Below are 21454 nucleotides of genomic sequence, written 5' to 3' on the forward strand. Positions count from 1 at the left end.
GCCCAGTCCTTCACCACCTCCCCTCTCAGGCAAGCATTCCGATGTTTCTCGTGCCTTTTTGTGTTCTGACAAAATGTGGATGACGTTCTAGGAAAAATATGTCGCGGAACGGCCCATGTAGTGACTGCTCACGTCACAGACGGTCTCAGAGAAGACAGTGGCTTTGACTTTCTCCTCTCCGCCACATCCGAGGTCTCTGCTGCTCTTCTGCCCTTCCTGGCACCCGGGACCAGCCCGTCTCAAAGCCTCCTCACGTGGCTGTCCCCTCAGCCTGGACCCGGATGTCTCTCCAGAGCAGATTCCTTTCCCCGCGGCCTGCTTGGAGCAGGAAGTCCCGCCCCTGCTCTCACCAACCCTCAGGACTGCCTTTGCAGGGCCTTCCTTCTGCTCCGACGGTCTTCTAATAAAAATTCCATCTGTGAATTCTCCTCACACAACGTGTGAGAAGGAAATGTGCCCATTTACACTCACTTAAAGGCTTGGCTCGTCTCTCTGCAGGCCAAACCCCTCATTCACTCACTTCCTCTGACTTCGGTTATTCAGTCATTGAACAACGATGGCCGCAGTGCCCCCCTCACGATGGTCTGACTGCAGCTGACTCCCACGCAGGGAGGGCAGACGAGGCCCTGGGCGGCAGCACGTGGTGATGGAGAGAGCACACTCAGGAGACCGGGGCGCCACTTCCCAGACAGGTGCCCTCAGTCACATCCCTAACCCTCTGGGCCTCAGGTTCTCTCCGTGAAACTCAGCAGAGTGCGGTAGGGAATAAGTAGGGAAATGCCGTGACTTAACACAGTAGCTGGTGGATGAGGAAAGCTTAGTGCATGCTGGAGAAGCCCACCCGGACGAGAACAGAGGGCTCCAGTGGTGGTGGGGGGGGGGGCACAGAACAGAGGGCACCTCTATGCTGGGGGGATAGAGATGCTCCTGGTGAGGTACGTCTGAAGGTTTGCAGACAAAAACCCAAGCACAGAGTAGTTGTTTATTCACTGTCCCAGCAGGAACTATTAACACATAAAGGTTCGAGTTTCATATCAACAATGTCCAAAAAAAGGTATTTTATCTCCGGGGGGGAGGGGCAACCATGCAATTCTGAATTTTCACTGTGAATAGGGCTTGAGTGGGAGGCATTGACGGCCTGCAAGCTTGTGCCTCCCTCTCCTGGAGGGAGCTTGAGACTTGCTGGGAGCGGACACGAGCTCTAGGTCTCTGTGGTAAATCGGCCTTCTTTTTCTCCCCTGAAGAGCTGCCTTTTCCCTGACGTAAGGAGAAAAGCTTGGGGTCTTTGTGCGTCAGGCCTGGAGCCCAGATGCAGGCCGTCTGTTCCCCAGATGAGGGTTCTTGGGCTGCCTGGTTCAGCCAGAACCAGCGCCAGGGACCCTGGACCAAAGCCCAGGCCTCAGTGCTCTATGTGACCCTTGGGGGCCCCTACCTGAGCCTGTGGTCTGGGCAGCTAGGGAGAAGGCAGAGACACTGCTGTCAGCGGCCCAGGCTGACAGGTGGGGGAGGCAGGGCTGGCCAGGGATGGAAAGGCAGGTGAACGTGCAGCTTCCAAGACCTTAGCGCACCGAGGACCACTCAGGCCCCTTGAGGGCTGTGCCCCGGGAGCCACCTGGCAAAGGCAGAATCTCCTCATGACACCTCAGCCAACTTGTCTACCGCTAGGAGTTCAGCTCCGCCACCTGGGGTCACTACTTAACATTAGATATTCGGCCCTTACGAGTGGCCTCTCTGGAAGGGGCGTCTGAGGGGCTCACACACTTATTCCAACAGCATTCAGACCAAGAGGCCAAAGAGAGAAGGGCTGGAAGCTATGGGGTTCCGGACCCATCTAAGGGGCTGGCCACCTGAGCTGGGACAAGCTGCTTCTCTGTCCTGACTTCGCATATCCCTGCCCAGGGCTCACCAAGAGGAGAGCAGCAAGCTCAGGTCTTCAGGACAGAGGCCACAGAGCTGCTGGTCATTGCTCAAGCCTCCGTCCAGCATGAGATGGGAACAGGGTTGGGGGCTGCGTACGGGCTCCCGAGTCAAAGCCCCTGGATCACGTGTGGGTCCTGACACATGTGGCTGTAGGACCTTGGGAAAGTTACCTAGGCGGTCTGCGACTCAGTTTCCCCATATGGAAAGTGGGAATGAGGTGTCACCTCACCGTGTTGCGGTGAAGAAGAAACGAGGTCGGTAATTGGCTTGGGCCCTCGAACACCATAGCTGCTCAGCAGGTGTCAGCCCCTGTTCCTGTCCCCGCCGGATGCCTAGCCTGAGATGCCTCTATGAAGGCCCTTGGCTCAGGGCACAGGCCACAGATGGGAAGGGCACAGCCAGCACACCCAGGATCCCTGAGATCTGTGAGGGAGGAGGGGACCAGCCATGGGGGAGGCGTGGGGGGATTTACTCTTCACAGGGGTGGTTTTTCCACTAAATTAACATCGCCTCAGTCTGAGGGAAAAGCAGGGGGACAGTGTGACTACCGCCATGAGGAGGTCTGACCCCAGGCACCAGCAAGCCCCCTGCCATTCACAGTGACGACAGCACAGGGCTAGCCCTAGGGGTGCAGCTTGGTCCAGGAGGGGGCAGTGGGTGGGGAAGGCACTCCATGCAGTGGCGGGGGTGGGGGGGAGCGGTCAGGGCCCTGGTTCTGGGACATCTGAGAGTTGGGGTCCTGGACAAGAGGTGCCAATCCAGAAGCTTCCAGGGCGAGGCAAGCCCTGCGCCCACCAGCTCTAAAACACGAGCTTCTTGGGAATTTCCCATGGGAACTCGTTTCTTCCAAAATGGCCGTAGCACGCCGTCTTCTGGTAGATGGGCTTCTTCAAATCCAAGTCCCTGCACAGTCAGCAGAGGAAAGGGTCATTTTCAGTGGAAAAGGAGCAGAGTTTCTCTGAATTTTGAGCACAGGAGTAACAAACAGAGTGTGGACTGTCACTGCTCAGAGCAATACCCCATACATTTCCTGTCTACGCCATACCACATCTCATGAGGTGAGTCACTGGCCCCTGGGAAACAGGCTCAGAGATTCGGGGACAGCCTGGTTACACAGACACACCCAGGACTCAGAATCTGAACTCTGGCCTTGCTGTGCCTTCCTCCTCTTCTCTCCTCTCCACTCTACTGGCCTGGTGCAGACCAACCACACGGCCAAGCTCCACAAGGCAAAAGCGGCCTCAGAAACACGGGCCGATGGGACCAGACCCGCCAGCTCAATTCTCAGCATTCAGCCTTGTGATTACTTTCCTACAACCCCCCACCTGCTCAAAGATGGCCCCCCTGGATGGTCAGCGTCTCTGGGCCAGCAGGGACCTTAAACATCCCCTTCAACCTGAAAAGCAGACATCTTGCACTTAGGGTGTGCATTGAGCTGGGCTAGGAGCTTGGAGGCCCTCCTGCTCCGGGGAGGATGAAAGTCCTTTTTTTCCCTTTCTCTTTCAGAGGAGCCAGACATCTGGGGGAGGGGGGGAGGAAGGGCCCATCTGGCAGCGATGGGGCCGTGATTTACCTGACGATGACCCCGGGCCGAAGGTCGAAATTCTTGTTGACCACATCTAGCAGCTCTCTCTCTGTCTTCTGAGAGGTTCCATAGGTGAAGATGGAAATGGACAGTGGCTCAGCCACACCGATGGCGTAGGAAACCTTCCAGAAGAGACGAGGGTCAGGGACAAAAGCCTCTGTGCAGGGGGTCTGCCCTTCACAGAGATCTCGATGCCCTCAGAAAGGGGCAGCTGGAACCACCCATCCCTGGCCCGACGTGCTCCCCCACCTCGTCTGTCTAGGAATCTCCACCATCTTCACAGCGAGCAGATTCAGTATGTGTCCCTCTCCCTGAACATTTTTTCCCTCCCTGAGGTTTTCAGGGTACATGCCCCGGTGCCCCATGCAACACACAGTCACAGCCTTTGGCAAGGAGTGTGGCCCCCCCGCCCCCCGCAGGCCAGCACGGCCTCAGCCGGGGCAGAGGTGGGGTGGTCGGAGTGGGGCTGACCCACCTGCACGAGCACTCTCCGGCAGAGTCCCGCTTTCACCAGGGACTTGGCCACCCAGCGGGCAGCATAAGCTGCCGAGCGGTCCACCTTGGTGTAGTCCTTCCCGGAGAAGGCCCCTCCACCGTGCGCCCCCCAACCTCCATAGGTGTCCACGATAATTTTGCGGCCAGTGACGCCCGCATCCCCCTGCAGACAGAAAGGAAGAAATGGAGGGGGGGTATGAGAACCAGGGTCCCCACAGGGCAGGGCGGACGGGCGGCTGCCGCACCGTGATGGCCACCGCACTAACGGGGAAGGGGGGCCCTGAAGCTGCCCGTGGGCACTTTTCAAAGACCCGCCTCCCCCCACTCCCCACCCCCAAACACCCCAGTTCAGTCACTGACCCATTACAGCACCCAGGTAACCTGCCAGAGCCTCATCAGAAAGTGCAAACAAGGGGGCGCCTGGGTGGCGCAGTCGGTTAAGCGTCCGACTTCAGCCAGGTCACGATCTCGTGGTCCGTGAGTTCGAGCCCCGCGTCAGGCTCTGGGCTGATGGCTCAGAGCCTGGAGCCTGCTTCTGATTCTGTGTCTCCATCTCTCTCTGCCCCTCCCCCGTTCATGCTCTGTCTCTCTCTGTCTCAAAAATAAATGTTAAAAAAAAAAATTAAAAAAAAAAAAAAAGAAAAGTGCAAACAAGGGGACAGAGGTTCCCTGGAATCCTAGCCAGCTCCTACTTCAGCCTGTTTTTATGAGTCAGTTGTGATGGGGAAATCCGAGCTGCAGGAGGGCCCTGAGCCTCGACACACACACCCTGGGCCGTGGCCCTGGCTGGCGTTTCCTCGAGTGTCTGCTCTGTGCGACATTGGGCAGTAATGATGGTTTGTTTTTTGTTTTTTGGAAGGGGGGGAGGGGCAGAGGAAGAAGAAGAGAGAGAAAGAGACAAAGAGACAGACAGAGACAGAGAGAGAGAGAGAGAGTGGGGGAGGGCAGAGAGGAGCGGGGAGGACAGAGGATCCAAAGCAGGCTCCACACTGACAGCAGAAAGCCTGATGTGGGGCTTGAACTCACCAACCACCAGGTCATGACATTAAGCCAAAGTCGGCTGCTTAACAGACTGAGCTACCCATGCCCCGGGAGAGACAGAATCCCAGGCTTGGAGCCTGACTCAGGGCTCGATCCCATGATCCTGGGGCCTTGACCTGAGCTGAAATCAAGAGTCAGATACTCAACCAACAGAGCCACCCGGGGGTCCCAGTAATGATGTTTTAAAAGGGCAGGGGCTCCATGTCGAGTACTTTGGGGAAAGACCACGTACTCTATCCCTCTGCTTAGAGATCCACACTTCCCACTAGCACATCTAGGCTTTGGGAAGTCCTGCAGTCCTGCAAGAAATGACAGTAAGCTTTGCCTTTCTTTCCCCCTGTGTTTCTGCACTACATTTGGTCACGGAACCCGTTACGGGGGCTCCGCTCTGAGTAACGCATCCCCTCTGAGGCGCCCCTGGCAGAGGTCAGCAGCCTCTCAGACGTGCTCTGCCGATCTCTACATCCTCTCTCCTGCCATACAGGAGGAAGGGGACAGCAGGGGTCCCCACCTAAAACCTGCCCCAACACGAGTTGAACATAACCTGTGGCAAAGACCCAGTGATGCCACCTGGGAAAGGCCAGTCATCCGCAAAGGTGAGCTGGCATCTCAGCAGGGCAAGGCGGCAGCATGGGGCAGTATGACATGTCTGGAGAGGGAGGGCCAGGCTGCACGAGGTGGGAGAGTCCTGGGGACATGTCCACAATTCCTCCTGCACTGACACATGGAGAGCAGGCCCCACAGAGTGTGAGCTGACCTCATGTTGTGTCCAGGGCCGGACGTGGCTGAGTCACACAAAGCCACCTCCTCCTTTGCTCCCAGGGAGGTGAGCAACCCCAGTAACAAAGACGAATCAGGAGAGATCTGCTCTGAGGCAAGGGCGCACCTGGGGACCTCCGATGACAAACCGCCCGCTGGGCTGCAGGTGGTAAACGGTGTCTTCGTCCAGGTATTTGGCTGGCACCACGGCCTCGATCACCTGCTCCTTCAGGGCCTGGCGCATGTCTTCCAGCGTTATGTCTTCATTGTGCTGCACGGAGATGACGATGGTGTGGATGCGCACGGGGATGACCGCACCGTTGTCCTGTATGTACTGAACTGTCACCTGTCGGGTCACAAGGGCAGGGGAGACGTTGTGAGGCCCTGCCCTGAACTGAGGACACACTGTGGCCAGGCACAGACACTCAGACGGCAGGCGGGGCTCCCAGGATCCAAACAAAGGTGGGGGGGGGGCTCCTGTCCTCCAAGGACCTCCAGAAAAGTTAATCTGACACATCCTTGTATTTGAGTAGCTGCCCAGTGCCAGGGGGTGACTGGGCATGAGGCATAAGCTATTCCCAGCTATGGCCACAATTCGTGCCACTTAGAGACTCAGGGTTGCAGAGTTTCCTCTCTATTTGTGACCCAGCTAGCCTCCTCCCCTTCTATCTCAGCGGGTTCTGGGTGCCACGAATCCCCCTGGCCAAAGCCCTTTTCTGACCCTCCGTGGCGCAGAGCCAAGGTATCCTGGCTCCTGCCAAGGAGCACAGGTGACCATGAGCCACGCCGGCTGCCCCAGTCCCTCAGTAGAGGAGCTCTGGAAGTGTGTGGGGCCAGAGGACTGGCCTGCTGTAGGGACAGGGTGAGAAGGGCTCAAGTCAGGCTGGCAGAAATGGAGCAGCAAGCTTGGGAAGGCCAGCCTCCGGGTGTTTGAGCAAGAGAAAGGAAAAAAAGCTGAGAGCACATTGGAGGGAAGGAACCCGCCTGCGGTGCCCTTGCAGGTCGAGCCACGGGGGCAGTTCTAATGCTCGCTTCTACCCCGGTGGGCCCATCTGCGCATGATCAATTCACATTTCAGCCATCCCGGCGAGACAGGCATTATCATCTCCACTTCACAAGTGAGAAAAAAACCAGGCCAGGAGAATCGAAGCAATTCATCTGAAGTTACACAGCAGTCAGCGGAAAGCCAAAGAGCCAGACCCGGTTCTGCCTGATCCCAAAGCTGGTGTCATTCCCGTAGCAGCACAGACAAAATCCTTCCTCAGAGACCCTGTGCTATAGTGACACGTCAGTGAGTGTGAGAACCCGATGCCACAGCCTGGTCTGACTGGTAACAGAGGACTGCGGTCTGCGCACCCGGGCTTGCGGAGTGAAAGGGAAGGGGACAGTGAGGATGGCGGATGAGGCTGGAGGGAAACCAGCTCAGACTGCAGTGCTCTGTATGCGGGAAGCCACGCCAGAAGCTGTGAGAAGCTGCTGGCAGCCCTGTGTTAAAGACGGGAGAGCTGGGGCTTCAGAGCATGAACACCTCGGTCGAGACCACACAGCCAGCAGAGCCGGGCTCTGACCTGGAGAGTCAGGTATGGCCTGGTACCAGGTATGGCCTGGTAGCCGGGGCTCTGCCCAGCAGAAGGCTGTCACTCAAGACCCCGAGGGACACATGGGAGCCCCAGGCCTGAGTGCCACCGGGGCCGTGTGGACCCACAAGAGCAGTGCCCAGAGGAGGCCTGGGGGTGTGTGGGGCCTGTGGGAACGCGGCTACGCCAGGTGTCCCTGGCTGGCAGCCTTACTTCCTACCCCAGGGCCTTGAGAGGACCACGGGACAGCAAACAGTGCCTCCCTGGGGACGTGCCTGCAGCAGGGTCTCTGTCTGCCCGAGGCCCCTCGGATATCCGCCAAACACTGGGCCTGCCTCAAACTCCCGCTCTGTGCCCTGCCTGGTTCAAAGAGCAAGAGGGTGGGATCCGGAAGAAGGAAGGGAGAGAGCCCTTCCCATGTGATGTCTGACCCTCGTTCGAGGGGCAGGTGCACAGTGACATCTGTGTCCCGAGACCAACCTTTAAATCCTGGGCTACGTGCACACAGCTGTGACAGGCTGCTGGAGTCGGGGCGGGGGCCCCCAAGAGGGGAGGCCCTGTGACCGGCTCTGGGACCAGATCCACGGCATCAGCATCAGGCCCTGGGAGAAGGCCCGCCTCCTCTGCTCCCCCACTGCCAGCCGTGAGCCCAGGCAGCGTTCCTTCCACGCAGAACCACAGGGCTGTGGCCGAGCAGAGGGTTCTGAGCATGCCTCTTCGCTCATCATGTCAGCAAGATGGGGGGGGGGGGGGCACACCACGGAAAACACAACTCTGACCAGGTACAAAAATAGCCATCCGTACTGCCGCTCGGTTCTCAATATCAGCAGCCAGAATTTGCTCGGGTGGAAAGACTCGTCCTGTTCACAGTTAACACTCTGGTCAGATGATGAGAGTCCTTCACAAACAGGCCATGGAGCCGGCCTAGAAACCGGTCCTGGCACGGTGCCACTCACCTGCAGGCAGCTGTGTGCAGGGGCCCTCGGGCGGTGGGGCCAGACCCGCACCCCTGCCCCTGAGATGCCCGGGGCTTGGCCCCCCCGCGGCAGGGGAGTGAGGCGGACTTTGGTATCCAAAGTAGCATTAAGAGAATTCCATGTATCCCTGCAGGAGGAGAAACCCTGGAGGAGCACACCCCCGCCCCCACCCCTCCACTGCTGAGCGGGATGACACGGGCCTTCCCTCTTCAGCCGGCCCCACGGCGGTGCCTCTGGGTCTCACTGCCACACGAGGAAAAGGAGAGCCCCAGCGCTCTCCTTCCTCCAGCCTCTGTTCTAGGCTTCCGTTTTCTGCAGACGTGCCTCCCGCCTCCCGACACAGCGCAGCTCTGGCGCACGATGGAGCCAGGCACGCCAGCCGCCGTGCACCCCGTTCCTTTGATACCACTGCAGTCTTCGTATTTGAGCTCTCCCGCCCCGGGACCTCGAAGAGCAGCCGAGGAATGCTGATGATGGAGGCATGTGGAGAACACCAGGAAAGGTCGGCTGTGGGCCACAAATGCAAGTCCTTGTCCCGGGTTCAGACAGTTGCAACCTGTGCCCCGCGTGGCCTCGCACCTGCGGTCAGGTGGACGCGCCTCTGTGCAACGGGGGCGACGGGACGGTCACGGTCACGGTCAGCCATGCTGAGCTACACAACCGCACGTGCCAAATTCCAAGTACGGGGGCAAGAGAAGGCCCCGTCTGGTGGTGGCCACCGGGGAAACCACGGGAGGTGGGAGCTTCCTGGCCACTGACGGACAGGAGGGAACCGAGCAGATCCCAGGAGAGGCGAAGGGCGGGAGCAGAGGCACAAAGCACTAAGGAGTGAAGTAACTCAGACTAAGTAAGGACTGGGGTGGGGAGGTAGAGGATGGTAAAACTGGAAGACCATAAGGGGTTTCAATGCCAACATAACAAGCGGGGGGTTCTCCCCCTGCGGGAAGCAGAAAACTGTAAAGGATTCCGAGCCAGTATTAGGAAATTAAAAGTCCAAAGGGAGTTAAGTGGAGTTTCCAGGCAGGGAAAGTCCTTGGGAGGGCACGGCGCAGATCCCTGCTGTGGCCTGGGAACCAGGCTGAGCAGAAAAGGTGCTCTCTAGGCAAAACACGGAGTGAGGCTGGGTGGAGACAGAGGGGGTGCTGAGCAGGATGGGGGGGGGCACCATGGCCCTCCCTGGAGCCGAGGAGGAGGTGACCGTGAGGCTGCACACGATGGCTCTCCGGCACACATGTGCATAGGGGGAATGAGAAGCAGGGCTGCTGGTCCAGACACCCTACAGGTGAAAGCTTTGGGTGCTGAGTGTGACAAAGTAGGAATTGGGCGCAAGCATGGGTGGAAGGGGATAGGGTGTGCAAAAGTGCCAAGGACCCGTTGGGGGGTGGGAGACGAGCCAGGGGAAGAAGCCCCGGGAAAGGGGCCAACAGGGCCGCCAGGGTGACACGGGGCAGGGACGTGGAGAGGGGAGGTGGACGGGGCGCCTCCACCCACATGCGCTAACATTTGCATCACCGCCGGCCTTCACATGTGGACTCCGGTGAGGATTTCCCCACGGTCCAGAGCAGAGAGGTCAGGGCCCATGGGAACAGAGAGTCCAAAACAGCAACGGGAAAGCCTTTTTGCGAGAAACAGTGATAAAGGGCCACAGCGAGGCACGGATGGCCCTTGTCAACTCGGCGTTCAGACCTTGCTCAAGGTGTGGAGACCTGTGGGTGTGGACGGGCAGTGACCTAAAGTGTGAAGCCAATTAAGAAGTAAATGTGTGGCAGGAACCAGGGAACCACATTGCCAGAGTCAACATATGCTAAGAAGGCAAAAAAAAAAAAAAAAAAAAAAATCCAGAACCTTTCTTTCCATTTTTCTGTATTTTTGAGACTTTTCACAATAAACATTAGGGGAGAAAACATGTAGACCTGAAGAGTTTTCAGATAAATAGTTCTTTTCAGAACCAACAATATTTTGAGTGCCCGGACTGACCATTTTGATGCCAACAATGACAAGTACCAAGAGGACCCAGAGGGGTGTCTGGGTCCCCAGTGTGTGTCTGGGGCTCCACGGGAGGGGGGCAGGAGGAGGCTCACCTGGGTCTTGGAATCAGGCCTCAGCCAGGGGAGGACCCCGGAGCGTCTGAGTTCCGCCATTCGGGCATTGAGTTTGTGGGCGAGGATAATAGTGAGGGGCATACACTCTTCTGTCTCGTCGGTGGCATAGCCGAACATCAGACCCTGGAGGAGAGCGTCAACGGAGCAATATGCATTTTATCTTCTCATCTAAAGCGTGGCTGTATTGGGTGCCCTGTGCATGTATAACATCTGCACGGGGAGGCGGGGGCACTTGTGGACAGGAAGACAAGACAATGCTCTGGGAGGGGGGGACAAGCCCAAATTGGGCATCGGCGACCACAGTCTTCCACAAGCAGGCCGTGCCCTCAAGTCGCTGCCCTGAAGCAGGGGTGTCCTAATTTATTCCAGGCGCACGGACCCCTCCCCCCGGGAGCTCCTGCTAGGATCGGGGCGGGGGGGGTCCAGCCCACAGCGTGTCCAATCCATTACTCATGAACTTCCCAGCTGTCAACTCAGCGCGGGTCAGAGCCAGGGCTGACACAGACAATGCTATCCTGACCCCTGACCCTGCACTCCACGTGTGGTCACCTGGTCTCCGGCCCCGACGTCTTCTTCGTTTCTGTCCAAATGTACACACTGGGCAATATCCGGGGACTGCTGCTCCAGAGCTACCAGCACATTGCAGGTCTTGAAGTCAAAGCCTAAGCAGAAGGGAAAGCAGGCCTTCGTGGGGACACGTGTCAGACAGAGGGTGGCTTCCAGAGTCCTGGCAGACCGCTCAGCTCCCGACACGGCATTTCATGTGGGGGGTGGGCGGTCTCTAACCAGCTGGGATCTGTCTGGGACCTGTTGGGCGGAGCTGAGGCCCAGGATGGGGAAGGCCATGTGTCCATCCCATGTTATCATCTGGAAGGCTGGTCGAAGAAAATCCTCCACAGTGCATTTTACTACATTAAATTATACCTAGATTAGAAATCTATATCCTACACAGAACGGCAAGATGAAAATCAGATCACGGCTGCGGCTGCGCTGGGTGACTCGTGGCCCTGCCCCCTTACCCTTCTGGAGGCACGTTCCAAGACCCAGGCTGAAAATCACCTTCCAGCACTGCTGTTCGGAAGCCCAGGCGTAATCCACGTTATGAAACACACTGAACAAAGACAGTGCACGTGAACTATCCAGAGAGGCTCCCAGAGCTAGAGTCCTCTGATCCCAAGCTCTGCACAGGGCCTGAAGCCAAATGGAAAAGCCACACCTCTGGAGGCCGCGGCCACGTCTGCCCACCCCCAAAGTTCAGGCACACACGTGGAAGCTGTTCTTCCCAGCCCCTGGGAAGAACTCGTTGTGGAAGCTGTTCTTCCCAGGCTCCCTGCCACAGGCTCAGAACTGGTTGGCGTGGGGAGTGGGGGGGGGGGTTGCTGGTGAGTGGCAGCCCCGCCCCCGGAGCCCCAGAAGGGGCCGCTGGGCACCGACAGCGCCATCTTCTCCCTGTGGGCCCTCGGGCCTTGCTGGGCCCGGCCGTGGGCACTGCGTGACTGAGGGGCTGAAACTCACAGAGGCTCTACTACCAGGCCAAGTATTGGTGACGAGCCGAGTAACCGTCCCTCTCTTTCCAGTCTATTCTACCTACGCTGCCAGTGTGAGCTTTACTAAAACCAACCAACTGACCCAGATCCAGGCTGCTGTCTATGTCCATGCTTCACGTGGGGCCTGCTGCCTGGTGAAGGAGAACTGAGACGCCTCGGGTCCACCCAGCCCCTCCCAGCTGAACTGCCCCAGCCAACACACGCTCGCTCGGGGCTAGCCTTCCGCGTGGCACACTTCCCTACCTCCGCTAGGTCTCTGTCTAGAATGCTCTTCCTCCGGCTCCCCATCTCCACACGTCCAAATCTGATCAGCTCTCAGTAAACGTCCCTGGACCTTCCCCCCTCCCTCCCTCCCACCGACTCGCCGCTGGGCACCCCATACTGCGCCATTTAATGCCAGGCAGTGCCCCCACTCCGGAAGCACCAGGATGCCTTTGTCCTCTGAAGGTTCCTGTGCCCAGCGAATGTTTTTGAACACACACACCAATGAGCCATCTTTAGAGGCCTACCAAGGACTCACCGATTGTGCATTAAACATTTTGCATTTTCCCGAATCGCTCTCTGGACAGTGAAGCTTCTCAGCCCTGAGAATCCATCAAGGGCTCCAAGCGATTTGGAAAAACAGAATTCAGGGGACCAAGGGGAGAGGAGCAGCGACTGTGCAGCCAAGAGCAGTGCGGGGCGGTTAGCCCGGGGCCCTCTTAGTGCAGCCACCGCGCTGTGTCGCTGTGTGGGGCCCTCTGGGTGCAGGCACAGCGACAAGCTGGGCGTGCCGAGATGTAGCCAGCAGCAGAGCTGGGCTCTCTCTCGCTCTCTCCTGCCAGCACACATTGCCTCCTGGGAAGTTTCCCTTCCACCTAGTGCAGAACAAGGCTTGCTCTTGAATAAGGTCTACACGTCTTAAACAACCGCCTTTTCCTGGTAGAACAGGTGTAGCTGTGCATGGTGACATGTTGGGAAGCTGCTGGTCCGGGACAATGTGTTTCCTCCAGAACACTGTGCCGACTGGCAGAATGAGCCTGTGCTTGGTTCTGTGTCCACTTCCGTGTGCTGAGTGAGTACTCTAGGCGGGTCAGAAGGTGGCTGCACGGAGCTTGTGTGTCTGCACCCTCAGCGGCGAGGGATTCTCACTCACACACATGCAGCACATCGTTCCAGCCTGCCCCGACCCACAGAGGTGGCACATGTCACCCTCAAGAACCCATAAGTGGCAAGCCCGTGTGCACAGGCCCTCAGCATCTGACTCTTGCACCCTGTCCTCTGGTGCCTCTCCAAACCGGACCCTTTCCCACCCTGCCCTGTCTTAGATGTTGGACTCTGCTGCTAGTCCCCTGGTCCCCCATTCTTTCCAGCTGTCACCCCGGCCTGATCACGGCGCTCCTCCTTGATTCCTGCCAGGGCCTGGGTCCCTTCCCTGGGATACAAGCTCCCACACTGCCTGCCACTGGGGCCAACCTCGGCCAGCCTGTCTCCTTCCACCTGCCACGAGTACCAGTTCTGGACTGAGTCACTTTGTTTTTCCTGGTCTAGAACGAGAAGCAGCATCTTGAAGCAGCAAGCGCAGGAATCTGCAAAGGGCCGCCTACTACTGGCTGTCACCTCGTGCAAATTATTTACGACTCCAAGCCTCAGTTGCCTCGTCTGCAGGAGTACGGCAGAGGGCCTCAAACGATGAAGAGGACAAACAAATACAAAGACCAGGGCCCACGCCCAGCAGAGAACATCTCCCCAGCGGAGGGTGGCTCCCTTTACTCGGTGCTTCTCTCTTCCAAAGCCTTTGCCAGCACCAAGACCAGAGGCGACAACAGATGGACACGGGCTAGTTCAACCGGGTGCCATCCCGTGGGCCGCCATGCTATGGCCAGAGACCGTGACTCCTGACCTGCCAGGCGGGCCAAGGAATGTTCTTTTCTCCCAGTTGGTATCTGCACTGGCAGAGGACAGAGAGCCTCGGATCTGACACGGCGGCGGGGACACCCACACATTTCAGACCCGGGGGCCCGCCTCACCCTTGGCGGAGTCGTCATAGCCGATGTGCCTGATGGTGCTTCTCACCACCCGCTGGTAGTCCACTGTGGCCGTGGAGGTGATCTCTCCGCAGAGTAGCACCATGCCCGTCTTACACACCGTCTCTGCGAGAGAGGGGGCAAGGTCAGCGGCCACGGGCCAGCCGAGGGGAGCGCCACTCCTGGACCCCCGCACAGTGCTGATAAAGGGACTCACGAAGAGTCTTACGAGGCGTGGGTGCCGGAAATGAAGGAACAATGCTAACAAGCAGAGAAAATCCCGGCAGAAGTGCTGACCGTGTGTGAATGCTGCCCGGAGAGCTACGCTTTGGACAGACCCGGTCACACCTTGCTTTCACAGTGACCCCGTCCTTCTCACATGGTCTTGGATCGCTTATTTAGCCTGAATCGGCTTCCCCAACTGTACATGAAGACAACGTTACGACTGCCGCGTGGCTCAAAGTGAGACAACGGTGGCAGGTGGTTGTCATAAAGAATGCTGTCAACATGACTCCGGGAGGCCTCTCCCGCCCCTTGTTGCTAATATTCCACCACAGGCTGAGGTCCTGAGATCAAGGAGGGCCAACCTTCTCACTGGCCGTTCACAAAAATATATCTCAGGGTGAAGTGTACCCTCAGAAGGCACAGGTCCCAGTGGTGCTCAATGCAGGGGCTAGGGAGGCACTGGAGAGGGAAGGAGCCGTCTGTGCAGCACACAGTGAGGACAGAGGGGCTCTGGTCTCCCTTCTGGGCACCCCTGCCCCATGACCTTGGTCAAGGCCCTGATTCGGCTGCAACCGTGATCACCTCGGGGGTCCTCCAGGCACTGGAGCCCCTGGCTCTCTGTTGTTCCGAGGGCCTCAGCACAGGCAAAGACCTCGAGCCCAGCCCACTGAGGTCTTTAGCAGGGAGTAGACATCTCTTACCACAGGCCACCTTGGCATTGGGGTCCTGCCTCAGATGGGCATCCAGCACGGCATCACTGATCTGGTCGCAGATCTTGTCTGGAGGAGAAGGAACATGTATAAGAATCACAGAGATAGTGGGTCTAACAGACTGAAGTATCAAAATAATCAGGTATTTGGTAAGCTTACATATGAAATCTATCTACCAAAGAGGACACTTCTTTAAATATACATAATTAGGAAATTTTGAAATTTTTATTTCATCCCATTTCTGCCTAATTTTGGATGATGTATATTACATGAAGTCGTAGCATTCCCCCCAAAAAGACACACGTTCCAAAATCAGTTCTAAAAGACTATAGCAATTTACACAGACACACACACACACACACACACACACACACACACATTCTCCTACTAAAAAGTCTCTCATTCTTTAAGATATTCCCTTTAAGTCTAAAATCTAGAAAACTCCTAGAAATAGAAGTTAAATAGCTGGGGCGACTGGGTGGCTCAGTGGTTGAGTGTCTGACTTCAGCTCAGGTCATGATCCCGTGGTTCCTGAGTTCTAGCCCCACATCGGGCTCTCTGCTGTCAGTGAGAAGCCTGCTTCAGATCCTCTGTCTCCCTCTCTCTCTGCTCCACCCCTGACTCCCACACTCTCTCTCTCTCAAAAATAAATAAACATATGTATATATATACATAGATAGATACATAGATAGATAGATATAGATATCAAAATATTTAACAAGTGGATATGATCATTAAAATGTATAATTATAAAAAAAAAGAAGTTAAAATAGCTAATGATGTCAGTAAGATTAGGTGCCAACACGTAAAATCAGATGGGACAGATACATTTCTCTGCAGATTCCATGAGCTGAAATATACTGTGTACACAACACCAAGCCCGAATCCACCACCCCAGCTGTAGAAATTCCATAGGAGAACCTCTACACATCATTGCTGTTCTACTGAACATTTCCACAGGCAGCTCTCAGATCATCCCCACTGCCACTCAGCCCCCTGAAGGCTAGATGTTCTAGCTGGGTTTGACCTCAGTCAAGGTGGGGCTGACCACAGCTCAACAGAAGCAGGGATTTGACCTTATTTTTCCACCACTTGCCTTAAGAATTCCACATGGTTGAGCATGCAGACCCCTCAGTGGCACTCTGGAAAAGTCTGCTCTTGCTTTGGGGTTGTGCAAACAGTCAATGTTCACAGATTCAGAAATAAAAGCGACACCTATTTATACATATTACATCTCATTTAATGTTCAAAATACCTGCAGAGTTGACTTTTTTAATGTTTAGTTACTTATTTTTGAGAGAGAGAGCAAGCTAGAGGCTGAGAGAGAGAGAGGGAGGGAGAGAATCCCAAGCAGGCTCTGCACTGACAGAGTGCACGGGGCTCGAACCCACAAACCATGACATCATGACCTGAGCCAAAGTTAGACACTCAACCAACTGAGCCACCCAGGGGTCTCCAGAGTTGGCTGTTAATAAATTAATACAGTTTTTCCCAGTTTTATTGAGGTATAATTGGTGTACAAAACTTATCTGCATAAAATTAAAGTATATAATTTGAGGAGTTTGGACATGTGAGTACTCTTACGTTATCATCACCATAAACAAGGTAAGAAACATATCTGTCACCTCCAAAAGTTTCCTTGTGTCCTCCTATTCTGTTTTTGTTTTTTGGTTTTTATATGAAGAATCTAGATCCAGAATCAAGCGCTCTGCTGTCCTAAGCGCATCATTTAAAACATTCACGTGAATGTAACTTAAAATGTTAATCTGCCATTAAAGGTGAATTCTCTAATCTTTCCTTGAGAAACTGCCACTAAACTTTCGGGCTTTCTAGGCACCCCACTCCAGTGGCAGATCCCTGCTGTAAATCCAGGTTTGTCTGATGCCACGGCCTCTGCACACCCCTACCAATGAAAGCCTGCTACTAAAATATCTCCATCAGGACTCCTAGGGTTACTCACATGCTGACCGCAGATGACTCTGCTTGTTTCAAGGACGCAGGTCACATGTCCCCAGTCCACACGGGGGACTGGGATAAGGGGTATTAGGGATAAAGCCGAGATGAGCAAGGGTGTTGAGACAGCTCCGCAGACTGAAATAACGTGTAAGGAGGCTCTTTCTGAACTGTTTCTTTAGGCTTTCAAAATTTCTATTAGTATCACTCAGTGGCTGTAAGATAGCTCATAGGTGGTTTTCTTGGAAGTTGAAAAAGCATTCATTTTATCCTGCTGGTGGAAGAATTCAGCACTGGAATGACAAGCAACAAGTCCTCAAGCTTAGAGGAAGCTGACTTACGTGGACAGTTAATTGATTGTGGCAACCGAAAGGAGAGTCAGACAGACCAATCATTAAATAGACAACACGGCCATTTGATTGGCTAGAATTTTTCTTCTGTCCACTGAGCACACCGCGGTGTGTACTATGGAACCTCTGGCCACTGCGTGCCCAAGCACCCGGAGACTTTATAAAGTTACACACAATGAAAGGGGCTATTTGTTTCGAACTGAGCTAAGTCACATACAAAACTGAGTTTAAACCAAGGTTTCTTAACAGCGGTAAGAAACTGTTACTGACATTGGGAGCCAGAAAATTCTTTGCTGCAGGGGGGATGGTCTTGTGCATTCAGGATGTTTAGAAGCACACGTGGCCTCTATCCACTAAATGCCAGTGGCACCCCCAACCCCTCACAGCAGAGTTATGACAGACAACCAAAAATGTTTTCAGACGTTACAAAATGTTCTTGGGGGAAGGGGGCAAACCGCCCCCAGTTGAGAACCACCAGCTAAAGCATATGGAAGGAGATGTCTACAGCTGAATTACAAGCTCTGAAATAACATGGATGAGGCAGATGAAAAGAAGGTAGCCTTGGTGATAAGTTACCAAAACTTTAACTTCTCAGATGAATTTTGAAAAAGTGCATAGAGAATAAGTCAGTGTGCCCAGCCCCCAAGATTCTTCTTGAGCAGTTCACAAAGTGTGGCTCCCACAGCAGCAGCAGCAAAAGCATCTCCTGAGAACTCAGTAAAAATGCAAACCTTGAGCCTCACCCAAGATGTACGAAATCAGAAAAGTCTGGGGGTGGGGTCCGGCACTCTGCCTTAACAAGCCTACTGGGTGATGCTGATGCTCCCTGATGTCTGAGAACCACTGACCTACAGCCTGAGGCTCTGATCATGGTCCTCACGTTCGCACACGAGCCTCTCCCATTTCCCCACAGCACCAGAAAATACTCAAATGTTCTTCCTCTTCAGGAGGTCATTTGTACTTCTCATAGATAATATACCTGAGGCTTTCAGGACCTGGAGATCTGTCTCAGAGACTACTGGAATGTGCTGTTCGTTCCTAGACTATACACGCTTTACGTGCAACACTTAGCAACCACAGTCTTGTTGGAGGGAACACTGGAACATTCTCTGTTGATTTAAGTCGCTCAATGATAAAGCTTTGTCTTGCCCCCCAATATATAAAGCTGATATCCGATACATGTTAGACGTGTAATATGTTTAGTCAACCCAACGCGTGTTCCCTGTAGCGGCCTCATCGTGCAGAGATGCTGGCTGTGGGTGGCAGCATGAACCCTTGGCTTCATTAACTGACAACTTCTCATTTCCTAATCAGTGACTGTTTTCCAAAACTAGTAAATTAGTAAATCAATAGAATTAAAAGACGCCTCCAATGGTGCCTCCAGAGACCCCTCACGGTAACGAACACGGATTGGTTTTAAGGCCCCGGGGAAAATGGCTCCCCCGGCACAGGCTGTCCTCGGTCCACAGCCACCTACTTACCCGGGTGTCCCTCTCCTACAGACTCCGAGGTGAACATGAAGGCTCCTTCCTCACTTAGAGAGTGGTCACACAAGCCGTCCACCGGGCCATTCATCTTTGCACACTTCTCCACTGGGTTTCTTCAAGGTAACGATTTCAACGCTGTTGACTTTGCCTGAAGTGGTTTTGTGTGGTTGCCTTTTTTTTTTTTTTTTTTTCTCCCCCGGGAACCCAACAGGCTTGTCTTTGGCAGAACTACAGGGCTCGCTTCTGGGGAACTGCCTGTGCGCACGTGAGGGGAAGGTGGGGAAGGTGAGGATGGTGAGGAGGGCGGGCCTGAGTACCGACGTGTCACTCTCTCCGGCTGGTCACGGCTCGCTCCTGAGTGACTCCTATATATGGAAAAGTGAAAGGGCCTGAATAATCATGTGAGAAAACTGGAGGAGTCCATTTCCTGGGGGGGGGGGGGGGGGTGTCTTCTTACCTTGAGGAATTCCGGTCCTCAGCTCGGATTTCCCGAGCCCCAACGTCTGGTCAGTGCACAGCGAAGAAGGCTGTACAGATTCTGTAGAACCGAAGCTCCTTTGGCACTCTGCTTCGGCTCTGCAGCTAATCTCCATATTGGGCCGAGGTTAACATCCCACGTTGGAGGGTGGGGGTCTGTGGTGACTCAGGGATCCAAACAGGCAGCAAGGAGCCCTTTCCCAGAGATGCGGTTTCGGCTAAGGCTGCGGCACAGGGTGGCCTTTGCTACCGGGTGCTCCCTCTCCTCCCCCACACCTTGTCTGGGCTGGGCTCTCCCCCTTCTTCTACCTTCTCAGAGCAAGAGCACGCACCTGTATTCTGAGTCAGCGTGGACGTTGCACAACACGTTCGTTTAGGGGACAAGCTTTCGAGCCCACATTTCTCTGCTGATAGAAAGCACCTAAGCTGTCAGCTTCTCTAAGACACCGGCGGTCACATTAAAAAGTATCTGGACAGGTTACAGAAGACAATGCTTTTTTATTTTTTGTTTTTGGAAAAAGACTCTTGGGAGATGGATTCGTTACAGGGAAATTATCCGAGTCCAGCTTCCATAAGATACATTAAACTTCGACCTATTCAGTCCTGTACACTTGATCAACATTCTGATCACATGACTCCCGCACTTTTTTTTTTTTTTTTTTTTTGCTTTGACCAAGAAAAGAAGTGGACTGGGTTACATCTGTAGCCAAATTCATGCTCTACATGACAGCGCCTCTCTCTTCCTTCTCTCCCACTCTCAGACCTCAGGCTGCAGGAAGAGTGGGGAACTGAGATCACAGACAGTGAGAATGGGTGGAGGAACCAGTTCCCACTAGAAAGCAATAAAACGTAAGCAGCCAAAAGCTCATGCATCAAAAATATTGGACCATGGGAAGCAAAAGGTAGGATGCGGTGGCCCCAAATCCCCTCTCTACTTAGAATGTGAGCATTACAGTTCTCTTCCTGGTGCTCTAAACTTTGAGTTTTGCCACCTGGTCAGTAGCAGCAGCACCAACTATCCAGGGAATTTAAACTATATTAAAGTGACCTCCTCACAGGATAAAGTAAGAGGTTTTATATACACCTATTTCATCATTTAACAAACAGCGAGCTGGACCGCTCAGGCACAAGACTGCTGAAGGTTCGAAGAGAAAAAGCCACCGGGAAGGGATGGAAACATGAGGATCAAACAAGGACTTTAGACAACATAGCCTTGTCCTTGTCAGCACACAGGCGTCCTCCTGTTTGCACTTAAAATATTTCAACATCGCTGTCCCTTTGTAAATTTCTTCTGGGTACACTGGTTTCAAACCTGGAGGCAATATGAGCTAATGTTTAATGTGAACTGTAGACCTAGGTTAGCCTAGCAGCTACAACTATAGCCATTACGTTCTAACTCTGCTTTAAGAGCGAGATGGGGTTTAAGTAGCAAGTACTCAACAGGGTCCTAGAGCTGGCAGTAAGTCAGAGAGCAAAGCCCAACTGCCCTCTGAGTTCCGGAATGACTCAAAGCATGGAGTGGAGGGGCATGTCCTACACAGAGAAGTGGTGTTTCCAGAAACATATGCAGGAGGCTTCTGTAGCCTGGACACAAATTCAGAGTGAGGGAAGGATCTGGAAGCACGGAGTTCAGTCCCCATCTTATGTGTGAGTCTCGTATGACATCCCCACGAAATCTAGGCCACCTTATATTCTTTCAGCAGACAGAGGTTAGTTAACAAGCAGCACACAGAACACCGTGGATGAGAGTGTGGGCTTCAGGGCTGGAGTCCTGTGTGACCTCTAACCCACTGTCCACCGTGGGGCAGGCTTCCTAACCTCCCTCATCTGTAAAGCAGGTTAAGTAAGCATCATTGTGAGAAACAGATGTGGCCATTGCGGTAGGATGAGTATTGAGCACAGAGCTGGTGCACGATAAGACTTCGATAAAGTATTCCTTAAGCACCTTCCATGTACGTAATACGTGCTCTTCTTTTTTTTTTAATTTTAATGTTTATTTATTATTTTGAGAGAGACAGAGACAGAGGGTGAATGGGGGAGGGGCAGAGAGAGAGAGAGAGAGACAGAGATACAGAATCCGAAGCAGGCTTTAGGCTCTGAATCGTCAGCACACAGCCCAACGTGGGGCTTAAACCCACAAACCGTGAGATCATGACCTGAGCCAAAGTCGGACGCTTAACTGACTGAGCCACCCAGGCGACCCAATATGTGATCTTCTTATGTAAAAAGATAAAATGCAAGGC

General features: G+C 54.4%; 1 protein-coding gene across 2 annotated transcripts; it reads right to left on the reverse strand.

Annotated features, from left to right (window-relative positions):
- Positions 1–963: 963 nt before the first annotated feature.
- On the reverse strand, positions 964–19800 carry MAT1A (methionine adenosyltransferase 1A). 2 transcript variants are annotated; one of them, XM_043596718.1, is made up of 10 exons: positions 19192–19800; positions 18729–19099; positions 14936–15013; positions 14013–14135; positions 11006–11118; positions 10436–10579; positions 5928–6146; positions 3981–4163; positions 3494–3627; positions 964–2823 (listed from the first exon to the last, which is right to left on the reverse strand). In XM_043596718.1, the coding sequence occupies exons 2-10, from the start codon at positions 18820–18822 to the stop codon at positions 2721–2723; spliced, it is 1191 nt and encodes a 396-aa protein (XP_043452653.1). In that variant the 5' UTR covers positions 18823–19099; positions 19192–19800; the 3' UTR covers positions 964–2720. The 2 variants fall into 2 exon arrangements, with proteins under 2 accessions (XP_043452653.1, XP_043452654.1); XM_043596719.1 differs by lacking the exons at positions 18729–19099; positions 19192–19800 and adding an exon at positions 16905–18702.
- Positions 19801–21454: the final 1654 nt, after the last annotated feature.

Source organism: Prionailurus bengalensis, chromosome D2 (genome assembly GCF_016509475.1).
Source record: "Prionailurus bengalensis isolate Pbe53 chromosome D2, Fcat_Pben_1.1_paternal_pri, whole genome shotgun sequence".
Classification (NCBI taxonomy): domain Eukaryota; kingdom Metazoa; phylum Chordata; class Mammalia; order Carnivora; family Felidae; genus Prionailurus; species Prionailurus bengalensis.

Excerpts from the sequence above, each read along its gene's own strand:
- MAT1A (XM_043596718.1), bottom strand. The coding sequence starts at position 18,822 with ATGAATGGCCCGGTGGACGGCTTGTGTGACCACTCTCTAAGTGAGGAA. Across the intron at positions 15,014-18,728 it reads TGTAGGAGAGGGACACCCGG|ACAAGATCTGCGACCAGATC; the intron begins GTAAGTAGGTGG and ends CTTCTCCTCCAG. Across the intron at positions 3,628-3,980 it reads GCCGGAGAGTGCTCGTGCAG|GTTTCCTACGCCATCGGTGT; the intron begins GTGGGTCAGCCC and ends CTCTTCTGGAAG.